Source organism: Falco rusticolus, chromosome 6 (assembly GCF_015220075.1).
Source record: "Falco rusticolus isolate bFalRus1 chromosome 6, bFalRus1.pri, whole genome shotgun sequence".
Lineage (NCBI taxonomy): Eukaryota > Metazoa > Chordata > Aves > Falconiformes > Falconidae > Falco > Falco rusticolus.
Window position 1 is genome coordinate 83,609,143 of NC_051192.1, and position 18,447 is coordinate 83,627,589.

General features: G+C 39.5%; 1 protein-coding gene across 4 annotated transcripts in view; it reads right to left on the reverse strand.

Annotated features, from left to right (window-relative positions):
* The window catches only part of UBE3D (ubiquitin protein ligase E3D), an 84,555-nt gene that overhangs the window by 21,369 nt on the left and 44,739 nt on the right, over positions 1–18,447 (reverse strand). For 2 of the 4 annotated variants that reach the window (XR_005104891.1, XM_037391823.1), the window contains exon 9: positions 13,555–13,693. Coding sequence is in view for 2 of the 4 variants with exons in the window: in XM_037391823.1 (XP_037247720.1) it covers positions 13,555–13,693 (139 nt within the window). In the remaining 2 variants the exon portion in view is untranslated. Of the gene's footprint in view, positions 1–7,540; positions 8,539–12,156; positions 12,160–13,554; positions 13,694–18,447 lie in introns of those variants that run through there. The other 2 variants (XM_037391822.1, XR_005104892.1) reach the window with 2 other exon arrangements.

Genomic DNA, 18,447 nt, shown 5'->3' on the forward strand with positions numbered 1-18,447 from the left:
GGAACATTATTCAGTGTTAAGTTAAATCTTTATTCAAAATCTAGACTTACCCAAGCATAAAAATATTACATCATAGTCAACAACTGCAGAGTGTAAGCAAGTACTACACTATAAGCATCTTTTTCCCCATCTAGTGGAGGGAAGTCTTGAAATCATTGATACTGTCATGAAATCTTCAGAGACATGACGAAAAATAACATAAAACCCTCGCATGACCAGCAGCCAGTTATTAATTCACTTTCTTAGAAACAGCTATCAGAGACTAGCTCTATAAGCTTTGCTTGCAAAGTTCACATGCAATAGCGTTAATAAGGAACTTTCCAGAGTCTGCAATAAGTAATTCTCTACAATATATCCAGCTGGCTGGTTGTTCATTTGCAGTCCAGTTCTGTACCGCTGAAGCCAAAGAGAGTTTTGACATTAACTTCAATAGGTCCAGGTCCTCGCCTACAATGTTGAGCTTTCAATACAAACAGCTCCAGGTGCATTTCTGCAATATGACACAAACTAACTAAGCAAAGCTGCAACTACTAAGGGACCATCTCTAATATTTTTAAGCTTACAAGAGTGAGAAACAGGCTCCTAAATCTTCTGGTGGACACGCTAAATAGATTGCCTGACTTTCAAAAACTGCTCAGTATTTGTTCACCACCAAATGAGAACTGCAGGTAATAATGGCAATTTTGATTGGGTTAGCCAAAAATGGAATGGCAAGTCACTTCTGCATGAACAGAGAAGATTGTGAGACTAAGACAATGTCTTCACATGAAATTCTTTCTTCTGTGACTTGCATCTTCTTTGAGAGGATTACTTATACAAAAAAAGGTATGGATTGTTTCGAGAATTATTTTGGAAGATTTTATCAGGCACTCAGCTGTTTTGTAAATTACCTGAAATAGGTTGGGAAAAGAGTATAATCCAGCAACAACATTTTGAGGTGTTGCACCTTAATAAGTAACAGTACTTTAACCAGTATCATCAGTACTGTTGAAGAAGAGCCACACTTGACTTCTGCATTGCTTTGTATTAGGAATGCATGCTTTGCCTTGGCAGGAAAGGCTGACATAAAATGATTAGCTAGTAAGCGTCACCAGAGTTTTCTTCAGCTTCTGAGCTACGCTTAAAAATATGTAAACAGCATCTCACTTCTGACAGTTCATTTTAACTGAACCCCAGGAGCACAGTAATTTCCAGATGGCATTGGAGCTCTGCTTCATCTAAATCTGGTGTTGCAGATACAACCTTGTTGAATGCTAGAGTCCTCAGAAGATGGTCCGAAACCCAGGCAAACGGGGGTCCTCCTAGGAAAGGTCAGAGCAGCAGTATGCTGCTGGAGCAGTGAGGTATTCTCAAGTTCCAATTGTCCAATATCATCAGCACTTGAGCAGAGAAAACTTTATCTGAAATTCATCTTTACTTACATGGTTAAACTTCAGTCCCTGAGGATTTATTAGCTACATGGGATGTCACATGGATTTAATTTTATTTGCTTTTGAATTTCTTCTCAAAGAATTCCAGGTCGAATTTTTTAAACTGAAAAAAAAATCGTAACCTTGTTCACTGGTACCAAGTTTAAGTCCAGATTTTAGAAAGAACACTACAAGAGAGGGCAAACCCAGGTCAAAAATAAAGAGTAGAAGAGGTGAGTAAAAGCATACAGAAGAGAATACAGTAAGTTTTACAGACAGTATTTAGTCACATTCTAAATATCACCTTAAACTAGAAATAACAGTCACTTAATGGAACATATCCCCAGGATAACCATGCAGAATAGACAGGTCTGATTAACTAGTCACTAGCTACTGCTCTATAAAAATACAGCTGAAAATGCATTTCCTTTCTGTGGAAGCAGAGCAAGCAACCTCAAATATGAAGGTTTCTGTGTGTTCAGAAGAATTTTTCATTTAATAAGAATTAAAGTTGATTCTACTTTGTTACAAAGAAGGATATAAGCCCTGTTGTACCCCTCCTAGCCTCAGTTTTTCTACCTTACCTGAAAAGAGGCAAATACAATTAGATACCTGTAAGTACTAAAAGTTAGTTTTTTAGTTTTTAACCAGTGAAAAGAAGTAAGAGAATTACAGGGCTGTCTGCTCATAAATGGTATGGAAACAAAGTAAATTGGTATCTAATAGAAATGAGAAAGTAACATGGAAACTCATCAGTGCAGAAAAGCCAAAGTGGTCAACAAAGAGGAAAACAAGGCAGTCCTAGAATTTAATTTCTGAAAAGCTGGCAGATGATGAATGGAATAGCCTTTGTTTGAAAATTGAAATAGAGAGTAAGCAACAGGCTCTCTGATGAGTTAAAAAATAAATGCATTAGCTAGTCACCCCCCATTACACAATGATAGACTTTTTTTTTGAGTGGGTTTATGAAAACAAAAAAAATGCCATTAAGAAAAACTTGTATCTAAAACTGAATTATGCAGGCAGATAGTTATTGATAAGAACCAGAACTAGGGTCGGTGGTACTAGTCACGGAAAGTGAGAACATCTGAACAGTACGTTTAGTCATTTTCAGGGCCATATTTAGGAATGCCAGGCATTCTGGAAGAACTCAGAAGTGGACTGATTAGCCAGTATCTTCACTTGTACAAGTTTTCAGGTGAGATCCTTTTTCATGTAGCCAAGGTGCTTAATACTAATTTTTTTCCTCTATTTTCCTTATAAAATTCAAGCTCACTAAAAGCAACAGAAGGAATATGGCTCCCTGATCTGTTCCATCAATTCACAATGTCACAGCTCACAAAAGTAATGAAGACTGGGAACTGGCATTTTAAAATAGTCTCTTTCTCTATACACTATGCTTTTATAGTTTACGTTAGTGATATGGGAATATCTTTTTTTTTTCCATAAAGCAGAATCACTTCCTATTTTACTCGTCAAACTGCTGGGAGACAAATAAAGAAACGTTAACCAGAACGCCTGGCAAAAGTCCAAACAGCAATTACATTCTGCCCACCCAACACTCCCTGTGATCTCACTCAGCTACGGCATCTTCAGATTGCTGCAAGTTTTTCTACATGTTGTCAAATGGTTGTCACGTTTCACCTCAAGGCACAACAGCTTTAGGTTGTGTTAATGCTTACATGCTGTTCTGCCCTTCTCTTTCTTCTTCCTGTACGACTATTCCAAACCTTATTTTAGGAGCACTATGAAATGCATATGCTGAGATACCTCCTCACACACCCCTAGTACAAATGAGCATTTGCCCAACGGATCTTTTTTACTGGTCAAAGCAGCAAGCAGCTTAAGAGATGATGGAAATAATTTCTTTATGGTCAGTCAGAACTGTGCTGGTGTATGTCAGTGGGAACAGTAACAGCCTACTGGAAGAGCAGCTGGTCCATCTTCTTTCTTATACTTCCCTTCAGGTCCTTCCCTGCCCCTGGACAGACAGTGATCTGACCTGTTTCCCCACGTGATGTTTCTGCCCATTCTAGCTTTCCTAAAATCCAAACCTAAAGTTCTCTTACTTAACAAGCAAGACCTTTCAAGCACTACAATTTGTCATCAGCTACCACCCCCAGATCAAAGACCTATGATTGAAGCACAGAGATTTAGAGCACACTGCTCTCTTTACTGACATCACAACTGAATGATGGACTTCTGCTTCCGAGGCAAGGCAAACTGTATGTTTCTCATACAGGCACTACAGACTTCTTCACCAAAAGATTCATTCCAGACTAATTTTCAACTGACAATAAAAGGAGAACTTAACAACCCTCTTTCTTTTCTTCCACCATGTACTTTATCATAGTCAAGTCATCGATTCAATTATTAAGCTCCAGCTTTGCAGACTTCTGTACATTTGACCATCTGTCTCCTTGAAGACATCATTACCGTTTCCAACCCTAACACACAACACTATTGAGCTGCTCTGAGCATCTTGGCAAGCTGCCTGTCTGCTAATACAATGCTAGAATTCAGTGACATACTCATTCAGGATCCCTCAAAATTTTGTTATCTGTGATAAGAACATACCTAATCCAGGCTACAGCGGAAATCCAACAGGGTTGAACCCATGTATTTTTAAAACACCTGTAGACCTGCTAAGAAGGACCCTTATAAATACATCTTTTTTTCTGCAGAGCTTTCTGGACTTCCTCAGTAGCTTCAGAGCTTCCACCCAGACTCTTAATGCAAATGAATAGCACCATAGCTTTCCATAACAACACCCATTCACAAAGCACGCAGCATAAAAACATGAAACTTTAAGGAAAAATTTCCATTATAGAATCTCACTATCTAATGACTCTGTTATTTTCAAAGCAACAGTTGTCTATCTAGCTCTATGCAGCTGATAACCAGGTTTCTGTACCTTGTTGGCTAGGAACATGAAACTTGCTCCTCACATAAATCAATCCATTAATTATAACCTGGACAGAGTTTAGACTAAATTACAGAAACCAAAGTTTAGGAGGGAAGCAGCCCTAAAGAGATATATTACCTATAAACCATGTTGAACATGTATAGCATTATTTGGTTGTGCACAGGGCTAAGTATTTCTTTTGAGCAAAGTCTGTTTCTCAGTCACAAAGGCAGCAGCCTCAGTTAATAAACAGAAATGGATGTTCTACAAGTGTATTAGGCCTCCCGTAAGACTCTTCTTTATGTATATATTTGAGTACATAAAGTATGGGTATTTGCCTGGTCTCCTTCCATAACACACTCACAGTATGGTGCCTGTTGATAAAGAACTCAAACTCTCAGTTTCTCTTTAACAGTGCATTATGGACACAAGCAGCGGATAATCAAAATGTAACAGATACACTTTTAGATTCTGGAACTATTTGGGAAAAGAAGAATGTTCACAATCGAAGCAAACAGAAATTAAAATGAGTGATATCAATCAGGCATTTTCACTGCTAATTAGCTCTGTCTTCACCCCTTTCAAGCAGCTGGTAACATGAGGTATATCACACTATCTAAAATGGATTTCTGCAATCAAAAGTATATTCACACCTAAACAGAAAATTACTTTATTAGTTTGCATGGCAAGCTCTTGGTAGCAAGGGGAGCTACAGGGGTGGCTTCTGTGAGAAGCTGCTAGAAGCTTCCCCCATGTCCGATGAAGCCAATGCCAGCTGGCTCCAAGACAGACTCACCACTGACCAAGGCCAAGCCCATCAGTGATGGTGGTAGCGCTTCTGGGATAACGTATTTACAAAGGGGAAAAACCTGCTGCACAACAGCAGCCGTGGGAGAGCAGTGAGACTATGTGAGAGCAGCAGCTCTGCAGACCCCCAGGCCAGTGCAGAAGGAGGGGGAGCAGCTGCTCCAGGCGCTGGAGCAGAGATTCCCCTGCAGCCCGTGGTGCAGCCCACGGTGAGGCAGGCTGTGCCCTGCAGCCCGTGGAGATCCATGGTGGAGCAGATTTCCACCTGCAGCCCGTGGAGATCCATGGTGGAGCAGATTTCCACCTGCAGCCCGTGGAGATCCATGGTGGAGCAGATTTCCACCTGCAGCCCGTGGAGATCCATGGTGGAGCAGATTTCCACCTGCAGCCCGTGCAGGACCCCACGCCAGAGCAGGGGGATGCCCCAGCGAGGCTGTGACCCCGTGGGAAGCCCACACCGGGGCAGGGTCCTGCGGGACCTGTGGCCCCTGGAGAGAGAGGAGCAGGTTTGCTGGAGCAGGTTTGCTGGCAGGACCTGTGGGCCCGTGGAAAGGACCCTCGCTGGAGCAGTGTGATCAAGGACGGCACCCCCTGGGAGGGACCCACGCTGGAGCAGTTCCTGAAGAGCTGCAGCCCGTGGGAAGGACTCCCATGGAGAGGTTCATGGGGGACTGTCCCCATGGGAGGGACCCCAGGCTGGAGCAGGGCAGAGTGTGAGGACCCTGCCCCTGAGGGGGAAGGGGCAGCAGAGACAATGTGTGATGGACTGACCCCAGCCCCCGTTGCCCGTTCCCTGTCCCCCTGCACTGTTGGAGGGAAAGGAGGTAGAAAAATCTGGAGTGAAGTTAAGTCTGGGAAGAAGGGAGGGGTTGGAGGAAGGTGGTTTTGTTGCTCATTACCCTGCTCTGATTTAATTGGTTATTAATTAAACTCATTTCTCCAAGTCGAGTCTGTTTTGCCCATGACAGTAATCGCTGAGGGATCTCCCTGTCCTTATCTTGATCCACAAAGTTTTCATTATATTTCCACTCCCCTGTCCAGCTGAGGAGGGGAGTGATAAAGTGGCTTTGGTGTGCACCTGGCATCCTGTCAGTGTCAGCCCACCACAATGACATGTTTGAGTACATTTTCGAAGAAAACTGCTTTGAAATCTATTACCAGATGCTGATGTTATAGGTGGCTGTTGCCAGATTCCAGGCAGAGGAAATTGCATGTAAATGACATGGTTCCTCTGGCAGATCTTCCCTCTCAAGCAGGAGGGGACTGTTTTTCCAGGGGTGGCATTTGCCTGTGTGCTACATGTATGCTGCTTCTCACGGGAAGCTCATGGGGTTTTTTTTTGTAATTATATCTACTTCTGTTTAGGGTATGCCCACCCTAAACATTCATTCTCTCTGATTTCTTCTCTATTGGAGAACTGTCTTGGAAGAAAAGAAGCATTTAGCTCTTCTGAGAAACTGAAGACAAATTGTGAATCTCAGTTTAGAGCCACTGCTGTCAATGTCCTGACTGGCCATCACTGAGCACTGAAGTGATCACAGAATTTTGTGCTTTTACAAGTAAGCTCAGCCTGCATTTTTCCATTCATAGCTTCATTTTAGGTTTACATGTGATTGACCTTGTTCTGTTTCAGGCCAATATAAGTAGGCAGCTCCTTTCTGTTAGAGGAAGTGTTGCCATGCCACATATCAGATAAGTGAGGTACCACCTTCCCATCAGCATCTCCAAAACAGCACCTGATATTGCAAAACCATCGACTACAAATGAGAGCCTGTGTTGCAGATATGGATGAGTCCTATATGGTTCACATAAGGAGGTACAGGACACTGCTCAATATACTCCTGCATTTGCAGAGCCAAACAGTTCTCAGCTAGGAAACATTATATTTTAATAGAGTTTACGCAGGATCAGTAGTATGAAATATTTTTGGTATGGTTCAACAAAGACTTAACAATACTAATCACAGTTCAATTAAAAAAAATGTTCCGTTACAGCTTGAGGCTCCAAGAGGGCTCAATGATCTTAAAGGTCTTTTCCAACCTAATAAATTCTATGATTCTATGATTCTGTAAGTGGATAGGCTCAGTGTTTAAGAAATACAACTGAACACTCTAGAGATACTTTTAAAAGACAGCTTGTAGTGAACACCAAGTCAGATAGCCTGAGTGGCATAATAAAGAACAACTTAATATAGGACAATTAAGTAGCAAACAAGAAAAATAAACCCATTATCTCTTAATTGAACTTAGAAAACTCTTATCATCCTGCAAAGAAGTATTTAGATTTGTCTTTGAAACACTCCCTTAATATCACTTGCTCTTGTCAGCATTTGTTCAATTTCACCCCACCCCCAATTATTTTGCAGTGTTTCAACAGAATTATTATGGCTTTTAGTAAAATGCAGACAAACACAACAAAAATCCCAAAATATACATGCATTATAACTTCTTTTATTTTAAACTCAATGAAATATTTGTATCCATATTTTACAAAACTTCACCTGCTTTCCTATATAGGGTTTAAGTACTTATTTCCTATATAAAGTAGTTTGAAATCAAACTTAAAAGCTTCCACGTAATCATCACAATAAACCAGAAAATTAAGCTATCCTATGTCATCCTGGAAACCTATCCAAGTTAGTCAAAACTAGAAAAAGCATACAGAAGCACTTTTATACTAATCTGCAAAACTCAAAACACCTTTAGTTTGGGGGAAATAGGAGCAGCCAAAAGAGGCTGACACTAACTACACTTAGTTTCTCCTCACTGTAGTTCACTGTAGTTTACGTTTTGTAAAACCGGTTAGTTAAGGGAAGCAAAAATTGTACTTCAACAAGAGACTGCAATGGAGTTGCAGTGGTTTCTCCATATTACTGTCGATGTTCATTCAGAGGTTTCAGAGATATAAGCAGTCAGCAAGCTTCAGAGAAATATTAAAAAACACCCTGACTGTCAAAAATAAGCCTACGGTATTTAGGTACTCATCCACTGTCTGCAAAATGTTACAGAATATACATATTCAAATCTATAATTCATTTTGTGGGAGATCCTCAGTAAGCAAGTAGTAAAATTGTAATTTAAAAAAAAAATGTTTTAAAATATAGTAAGCTATTTTACTGCATAAATGGACTTATTTATTTTTCCTTTCTGGGACAGTTTAACAAAAGACACAGTAGTTTTTAAAGCCATTCCTTCCCTTTTAATATTTTCATTTCTTAAATCACTATTTCCAAAATATTTTTGAACCAGAGTAGCTCCTTGTCTTGTCTTTGCTGCTGTTTAACAGTGCTCCAAAGGAGTGCAGTCCAATTTAAAAGAATCTGTGCAACTTCTCCAGCTCCAAATGCCCAGAATGGAACAAAAGAAGGAGCTGAGCAGATTTTTCTAAATTTTACTCAGCTGTTTGCTTCAAAAAGGACTGTCAGAAAACACAGATGCATCTGCAAGCGTCCTATATCTTCAGCTAACCTCTTTGTGCAATAAGCAAGTTTGGAAGTGCTTTACATGTATATACACACCCATAAAAAATAGAAGTATCAATACTAAAACCCATGAATATCAAAGCACACTTTAGTTCAGACCATGTGTAGACCTGAGATAACAGTAATTTTGTGTTTTGCCTTCCATGAGTCCTTTGAGTACTTCTGCTACTCATATACTAGAGTCATTAAACTAAAATTAATACTATAGTTATTCATTCTTACGTTTTCTGAGCATCTTGCCACTTTATATCTCTAAACCTGTTGCTTTTAGGAAGTTTTCTGCACTCTACTAAAACAGAACTCGTCAGGCTGTTCTATGAGAAAATTTTTTTCCCCTCCTTTTTCTGGAAGCAAAGTAACTGGAAATGAGTTTTTCCTTTAGAGACATCTCTAGGAATGCTTACTGCAACAACAGAATGAACACTTCCTGTTTTTTCTTAACAAAAGCAGACAGTGTGATTATAAGTTATATACCAGTGGCATTGGGTGCAGCACCGAAGAATATCAAGGGCTATTTCAAACAAAATTTTGAAACTGTTCAGCAGTTCTTAATCACAATCTTCTTTCAATTTCATGCAACTCTAAAGTACGAATAAAATCATGATCTATTTCACCCTGAGAACTCTTGTTACAGTCTGTGGCATTATGAGTAGTGCCTTCAAATGGCAAGTAAAATGCCTGGTTTCTCACAATAACAGCGGTGAGAGAGGGTGTGCTGAACAGCCCCATATATCATCATAAGAACTCAATATCCAGGATATTTTCCGTTCACTGTGCTTGAATTCAGAGAAAGATGAGATAAGGTTAGCAAAACACAGCAGAGATTACTTGTCACTTTAAAGCATCTCCCTGTTGTTAACTGTTTTGTGTTGTAGGCTCTAAAATACCAACACATCTTCCCAGACTGTGACGAGGAGTAGTAGCTGAATAGTTCAGTGATAAAGTACATGATAACTAAAGTGGGTGCTAGCTCCAAGTGCTTGCAAGTATTAAGAATAATACACAAAGTCAAGCCCAACTGTTCCTAAAGCAAAGGGCTGACAGCTCAGGTGGGTGGAGCCAGAAAAATCAAGAGTGTAGTAAGATAACACAGCTTTCTGTGAAGTGTAAGGGACCTGGAGAGAGAGCAGGACAGAGCTCAGAGCACAAGCAAGCTAAAAAGTATTTTAATCTTTTCCAGTAGTGAACTCCCTTCTCCCTTCTTACTGCTTTCTGCGCTGCTCCAGGATAAATATCAAGTGCCTATTCCCTTGCTCTGAGACATCCTTAGTATTGGTGAGGGATTACAAGCCTGGGAAGGTGCAAGTCAGGGCTGCAAACCCATGTTCTCCAGTAAACCCAGGAACAGCCATCAACCAGCAATAGTTAGTTTATTCACTTTGGTCCCTCAGTTTCCAGGCTCAAGCTTCCCAAGATTTAACTCTCTACAGCCCACCAGAACAATGCCAATGTAACTGCACAGGTAAAATGAGAGATGAGCCAAAGCCAATCTAGTACCTAGGATCAACAGCCTGAGGAGCTCAAAAGCTGGCTGCAGTGAGCACCTTAAACTCAGCAGAGAGCTATGTAACATAGTCTGCTGCTGCTCCTCTCTACCAGGCTCCTCCAGTGACATAAATCACATTGAAAGATCTTCACAGGGTCAAAATGGAACTGAGAAGTGATTTCAAATATTGTGTTACTAAGCAGTAGCACACCATTGGAAAATGAAATGTAATTTATGTCTCAGCACAGATATGGAGTCTGCTAAGCTAGTCCCAGACAGCACTTCTAGAGCACAAAGCAGAACAGAGCTTATTACAGAGGTGATTAGCAACTAAGCACATTTCCTTCGTGTGCTTTTTACAACCTAAACATCATCCAATACATAGGTATACCAACTAAAAATCTGGCTTGTCAACACCGCCATAGTGTAATATAATAGGGAAAGAGGGTAAATACAGCCTCAGCACAGGGGTGTGGGTGAGAGAATTTTTGGTTGTCTAATTACAAACAATTGGATTTTTTAAAGCTATACTGACATAGTATCGGGAGTTAAACTGTAACTTCTAGATCACTACATATACAGATGCCCGTTAAAAGCATTTTCAAATACTGTATCAAAACATAAAGAAAAGCACCAGTGGAAACTATGGGTCCATTTCTCTCTACACCACGTGTCCTACAGTGGGAACACCTACAAAAGTTGAAAACTCTGCCACTTTCTGGGGTTGTTTCCTTCTAACTCCCCCAGCATCCAGATGCCTGTGAGAGCCTGGCCTCTTGTTGAACCAGACTGCCACACGTGGACAACAGGAAACTGTGACTATTTTTAGTTCAAATACAAGGATTATTGTAATATAGAATTAAAATGTTGGGGTTTTTTCTAGACTACTGCCAGGTCTAGGACTACTGCAAAGTAAAACAAAACTAGGTTTTTTTCATTTTGCCATTAGTCCTTTAAGACACATGAAATATCAGTTTTCAGTTAGTGCCCTTTTATTATTCCCTGTTTGATTCACAACTTTCACCATTTTGGATGCAGAGGGATCTTTATGCCCAGTGAACAGCACAATTTAATATCATTATTCAAACTCTTCACAGATCTTGACTTTTTCCAAGAAAAATATAGAAAACCTAGGACATGTAACTCTAGTATTTACTGTACAGAAAGTGAACATGAGTACAAAGAAGCAAGCCAGAAAAAAAACCTGATAAGGCTGACAGCCCATTGTAATGCCTCAGTGAAAAGCTTGGGCAAACTTCATTTCTGCTTCATGGATTCACAAACTGAAATCCAAACAAGATTCACAAGGATAAAAAGAAGTAAAACAGTATTTTCCTGGACAGTGTTTGCCCTCCAGGACAAACACTTGGTGATGCTGACTGTCTGTCAAAAAGAGTGAAAGCTGGAGACAAAGCTTATCAAAACAGCCATTTTCCTCTCCTCCCATTTGGCAAAATAGAACATTATCTTAGCAGAGTGGGTTTCAGAACTTCGGCTTTTCAAAATAATTTTTGCCTTTTGTGCTGCTGTGAAAGCACAGACACTGGCCATCAGCTTAAAACACAGCACCTTCAGCCTGAATTCATATTTGCAACCAAGACTGGACATCGTCCCATCACCTACTTTGGCACACAGGTGGGCAAACTAAGATCTGAGCAGGCCAGTGCTGGAAGACGCTGTCCCCTACAGTACTTCAGCAAAGCACTGTGAATTTGCTTTCAGCTGTTCCACTGAAATTTGAGTTCGAAAAGCCATGGTCAGAAGGTCTCCAGGGGATGCATGGGGCCCTCCAACCCCACAGTGACATAACCCTACCCTGACTTGCTTCCATGGTGGGCCTCTAGGGCATCAGTTCAACTCCAGACAGCCTCACGAAGCTAAAATGACCCAGGAGCAATCAAGCACAATCATGGAGTCTGGCAAGCAAAAAAGAAAAGTCTGGTGTTTTGTGTACTCTGAGGTAAAAACCCTTCCTGAATTTACTGATTCATATCTGCACCACTGGACAGTCACTTATCACTTCCTATCTCTACCCAGCTACACAAATCAAAGGAAATCCTAAAGGCACAACCTGGGACCGACTACGCACAGAAACAAGACGGGACACAGCCTCAGCATACAAGAAGGGACTCCCTGTTTAATCTATCGTGGGTAAAGCAGAGAAGACTTTACCACAGATTACCGGCAATGTAACAGACAAATAATATATCCCCCTGGATTACACAACCAAAATGTTCACTTCTTAACAGGAAATGTGGAATATTCAACTGCATGGATAACTAGTACTGGCCAATCTTTGAAATGTGCAATTTTCTCAATCTCACTCTGCTGGCATCCAGGAGATTCTTCAATTTTATGGCCTGTGAATGTACAAGCCAATAACAATTCTGACCTTGGATACTAAATACAATGTTGAAATGACTAATGGCTGCTGACACAGCCAGTATTTCGCTGTACACAGATCCCCTAGTTCACCATACACAGATCCCCTGTCACCAAGCTCACAAGACGCAAAGTGAGCAGACAATGCCGGTACATACTTATTTCCTAACATCTAGACAAGTTTTAGCTGTACATCAGTGTAACTCTATTAAAATCAATTAATTGATTTGGTTCATGACCATGTTCTTTCTGGCTCCACAATTCTACAATAAGATTATTTTTCAGTAAACATAACTCTGGAATACTAACTAAATGTGCCTTAACTACAAACTGGGAGTATGGACAAATAGAAGCTACCAGATTTCATGCTATAAACTGTTTAGGACACTCACTCCCACTAAGATGATGATTCTTCTATAGCTGCCAAGACAAACACAAATTCAGGGATGTTTACTGCTCAACAGCTGGTTACTTTAGTTTTGCATCAATACATAACTGATGGACTATGTAACTACAAGAGAAGACAAAAGCATCATAAAAAGGTTGAATTGATATGCCGTATCATCATGGATTGAGATGTCTGTGTGTTTCATTTGCTAAAATCGTATGTTTTCAGACACATGATAAATACAAAACACAATTTAACATGCCTGCAACAACATTTTCTTACGAAAATTTCTATGGCTGTGAAGAACTTCAAAAGTAACATACAGAGAACACTGGACAAAACTGTGAATGCTTCACTCAATTTCTGAGATATTTTTTTTTTAAAGTCAGCAAGATTCTATATAATGATCCTAGCTACTCCAGCCTAAATTTGATGAAATTTCTTTAACCATCTAACTTAATTTGAACGGTGATTCACTGTTTAAAAATCCAGTAACATTTCCTGCCTTGGTCTTCATTTAATACAAATGAAAGAAACAGCACTACCAGAAGTTCCCCATTGCTATATTTAATATAATGGAGAGTCATACGACTATAGAAGACAAACCTTTACTCTGAAAGGGTTTATGGGCCCCAGGGATCTCTCTTTTTTTTCTAGAAGTAATACTTTTATATTGAAATAGCAGACGTTACTCACCTGAAAAGAGTTCATGCATCGAAGCGAAGGTGGCAGAGAGCTGGTGCTCAAACTCAGTATCAACAGTAATTCCAAACATGTTTCTGATGGAAACTTTAAAGGATGAACTCCAATATCATCTTCCCATGCATCAGCAAGGCTATAAAGGGAAAAAAATATTTCATTTTCTAAAAATGTATTGAAAACTGAAGTTCCAAATAAGTATTAAGAACATCTCCTAGTATTGCGATAAAAGATTTTCCCTGTAGAAGTCTGTTAAGTGTTTTACCAGAAATACAAAGTGAGTTTACAGTACCTTAGTCGTACCACCAACCTTACAAAAGGATACATAATGTGAAAGGAAAACCTAGCATACATTAAAGCAATCCACTCATGTTTCTAATTTAAAGTTTAATTGTTTCTGAAACAAATTTCATCTGCCACTGACAATTTCCCATCATATAGTGGTCTATATAGAGAGTATTCTACATAGAACACAATGTCTCCAGTTTCAATGCTGTTTCTAGAAAGAAAAATATCTTTTCACTTCAGAAAAGACAGGAGGTCAGGCGTGATTTTCAAAATTGATGTTTATGATGCACTCACTGGAACCTTATTACAGTTTATACCAAGCGAAAACGCAATCCCAGTTCATTTTATACAGCTTTCTTCTTTAGATGTATTAAAATAAATAGTATTTCTAGAGCTAGTCATAAAAAAAAACATTTTGAAAGCACACTTGGATAAACTGTTCCTGCTACCACATGCTGAAGAACACAATTAGTTCAACAAGATTAGCTCAAAACACAAGAACGTTCCACTTTCTATTGTTCAGGCTTGTTTCTTTCTTAATGCACATACTGTCAGACTGATCAGTGATCCAGTTAGTTTAATAATTTTACCTGAGCAGCTAGTATCAGATACTCCAGAGCAAGACAGACACCAATTATTCTCAGCTGATCTGAGAGCATCACTTTAGAAGACGATGCTTGCTACACTTCCATGTCCAAAGCTTCATGATTTCATAATTTTGTGGCCAGTTTATTTGAGGAAAAGACTGCATAAAGACATCTAGACTAATTATATTGCATTTCTTGTTTATTAATGGTTCAGTTATTAGTATTTCCTGAAACAATCCCAGTGTATTCCCTTATTACAAACAAACCATGTGTGTCCTAGCACTTACTGCTCCAGGAACACTCAAGTCAGGAATTAGTCTTTATGGCATTTAACACAAGTGGTTGTGGGAAGTTACTGCTTTATTGGATCATTTCTTTTGTTCTTCTTTACCCCTGTTACTCTTGGGAGTATTTTTCCATTGTGGAGGAAGGAGAAAAACATCTATGCATAAAAGAAAAGCAAACCAAAACAAAACAGCCACCCACCCACCCCTGTTTTTTCACCTTAGTTTCACAGAACCTTTCTGTATAAGGAGAGTTGTCTCACTTCCAGCTGCTATCGAAAGAGGTAGACTGGCTGCCAGTGCTCCCCATAAACTGAGCCCCCACAGAGGACAACTCAGCCCATCAGCTCAGTGCTTCCTCCCAGACCAATCCCAAATGCCTACAGTCTGAGCTGGCTGAGACTTCTGTGGCCAGGCAAACAAAAACTGTGGTTTGCTCTGCTGATCTTAAAAAACAGAACAACTCAATTTGACATTAAGATAGGGCAAATTGTCAGAAGGAGTTTTTGGGAGGGCTGAGGAAGAAGACAGGAAGGAAACCAGTAGGACTCAGATGTGTACATGGTAACTTTAGATGTAGACAGAATTTAGCATGCATGTGCTCTGTTCCCCTGCTCTTCAATACCTTTACTCAGCAATGAATTCTTGCTTCTAAACTTCCCTTGAGAGAAAGCAGGCTGGGCCAAGCCTGGCCCTTTTGTGAGTAAAGGCAAGAGCCAGCATAATTCCCAGACAGCATAGCTTGCTATGCTGGCTGAAAGGAATAAGGGGGAGGTAAAACAGATTAGCTGAAGAAAGGTGAGGTTAACAAGAGAAATAATGCTATTTCAAGTTCCTCCTTCTGCAAACATTCAACTTTTCCACATTGCAAAGAAGTTTTGAGATTCTGGACTTCCTAGTTTGACAAAAAAAACAATAATTATGACCCTCAGTATCAATAAAATTCATAAATTCTACACAGATTCTCTAAGTCATCACAGGGCGCAAGACTGCATCTGCTTTATGACAGGTAAAATCTCACCACTACATATTGACCTTGACAGTGTTTGAGGGAGATATGACTCAGCTTTAGAAACCAGGGTTTAAAACAATGAGATGTAGTAAAACATACTCAGTAAAATGGTCCAAACTAGGAGCATGCTCTAAGTTAAGAAAAGGGCATGTCAGAGTGAATTTGTTCACAGGACATTAAATCCACCTCTGTAAATCATTATCATCCAGTTTTGCCTGCCAGTGTTCTCACCAACAGGAAAACCCAAATAGTTCTAAGCATCCTGTCTGTCACTCCATCCTTTCCTCTTTTCGTTATGCTCTCCTTCCCTAGAACTCTTCAACTTCTTAGCCTATTTCAACCAAATTTTCTTAAGATCTCAAATACATCAGGTTTGGGGAAGTTTCGTGTTTTCCTGAAAATCAAGTGTCTGAGCAGTGAGGAGAAATCCACATTAGTTACTCCACAGTGAAAAGCTGCTGATGGAGCTCAGCCACATATATACTGGTTAATCAAGTGATACTTACCTGGGAAAATATTAGCATAAGCTCAACTATATGACATTTCTTTCTAGCAAAGCCAACTACTATAAGCAAAGTAAACATGTTCTTCACAGCCTACCATACTCCCTAATGAGTGAGCCAAACTGAGACTCAGTGCTTTTACTTAAGTGCACTCGATTTTGTGTGTTCAGGACAACTGAAAAATAAAACCTCTTAAGTTTTGGGGCAGGAACAAAGGTTGGTGATAATGGAACGGATCCCCAGTAATACCAAGAGTCAGAGCTCTTCCCAGTGTTTACCAAACTTGAGATGCAGCTTCTGCAGATCAAAGCAACACCTCAAATTCGCCCCTTCTGCTCCATCTACAAGTTCCTTTCATCCACGAAAACACAACAAACAGACATGAAATTAAATGATATAATCAAAACCTTGACATAACTTTCATTTTGAGAAAGACAGAACTGCATATGATGAATGTTAATCAAACTGTTCAATATATTTCTGGCATACATTTCAGAACTGAAGTAGGATAGAAAGTGAACACAGAATTCTACTCAAGGGACAAGACACTTGGCTACTGTGTTAGATGCTGATATGAAATAACTATGTGCTATGTGCTGAACTGTCAGAATGTAGCATTCAGAACCAGTAAGAAACAAAGATGAAAGGCTGAAGCTATTTTCCCCCTTGTATTTTTTAATGCTTTCTCTAAGGAAGGGGTTATTTGAAGGAGAAATTTAGGGCATGGTATGATTGTCACATTCCGATAACCAGTCAAAGAAATACAGCTAGGAAAGTAAAATTCGTACAGTGATATGTGAAAGACGTTTTAGAAACTGAAGTGGTATTTTCAAAGCTGTTTAGCCGATAAGAGTGGGAAATCCAGGGAAATTTGGATTTCTTTAAAAAAAAAAAAAATCAGCAGCTGTTATCTGAAATTCAACCAATTAATTCTGAAAGCAGAGATGAGCAAAACTTGAAAACAACTACTCAGGTAAGACTAAAGATAGAACAATTACTTCTCCAGTAGAAGTAATTGATCATGATGTTTTCAGATAAGCACATTTGATTCATCATGCATCAGAGAACGGTATTTCTCCACTGCTCGTTATGGAATTGATCCCAATGAATTGCTAAATGCCTACATAGTTCAGAGTAACATTTGAAAACTGTGTCTTTAAAATACAAGGTTTAAGGCACCAAAATCATGAAATACATTTATTTCCTAATTCCTTGATATAAGTACTAGCAAACAGAGTCATCCATCAGGTTATGGAACCCACCCATAATGTCCTAAGTCTTCATGAAAAACACAATACTCACAGCATGTCAGTGAAGCAAGAGAAACCTTTGTATTTCAAAACCAGGAAAAAATGATAAGGATTCTCACAAGATTTTCAAAAACTGGACCAGACTTCTCACTAGACTGCATTTCTTTCAAAAGAAGGCCTCTTCCATCAGTGCCATTTATGGCTAGTAATCACCCTCCATTACACAGGAGATTCACTTCAAAATGCAACTGTCACAGCAACAGGCAAAATAAGTCTGCTTTTCAAGCGGAACAGGTAAGCCCTTTTTTCCTTTCCAAAGCATCCCCACCACCACCTCTGATTTACCAGACTACTTCTATAAATACATGAACTTAGGGTAGTCTACACAGCTGAAAACTGTAAAATGAAAAAGCTCTTACTCAGAGGACTACTGACTGTTCCTACCAAGGCACTGAATTAACTTGACTTGATTAGTTATGATCTACGTAAATGCGCTCTGCATTTAGGGCTGCAAATGCTGTGAAATCCTTGAAGGAGATTACTACGTTATTAGCTATGGCTTCAGTGTTTCGCTGAATCAAGGCCGTGCTGAAGAATCCAATATAAAAGCTGACAGAAACTCAGCCCTGAGTCTCAGAGTTCACTGAATGTTGTTAAGGCTGCCTTTCCACGAGCTACAGCTCTGATATAAATGACAGATGACTTTACTTAACCAAAGGACAAACCTGCTAAATTAAACAACTATTTGTAAAAATTATTTAATCTAAAAACATTTCTAAATTATGGTTGATGATGTGTCTATATACTTAATATACCGGGAGGCTAAGTTATTTATACTTTTAATTATCCTTGCAGTGATCTAAAAATGACATAAAAATCAATGCATGCTCATTAGCTACCTAACTCTTGCCAAAATTTAAATAATATGGAACACTAAGAAGTACAGTGCTTACACAGCCTACAGCA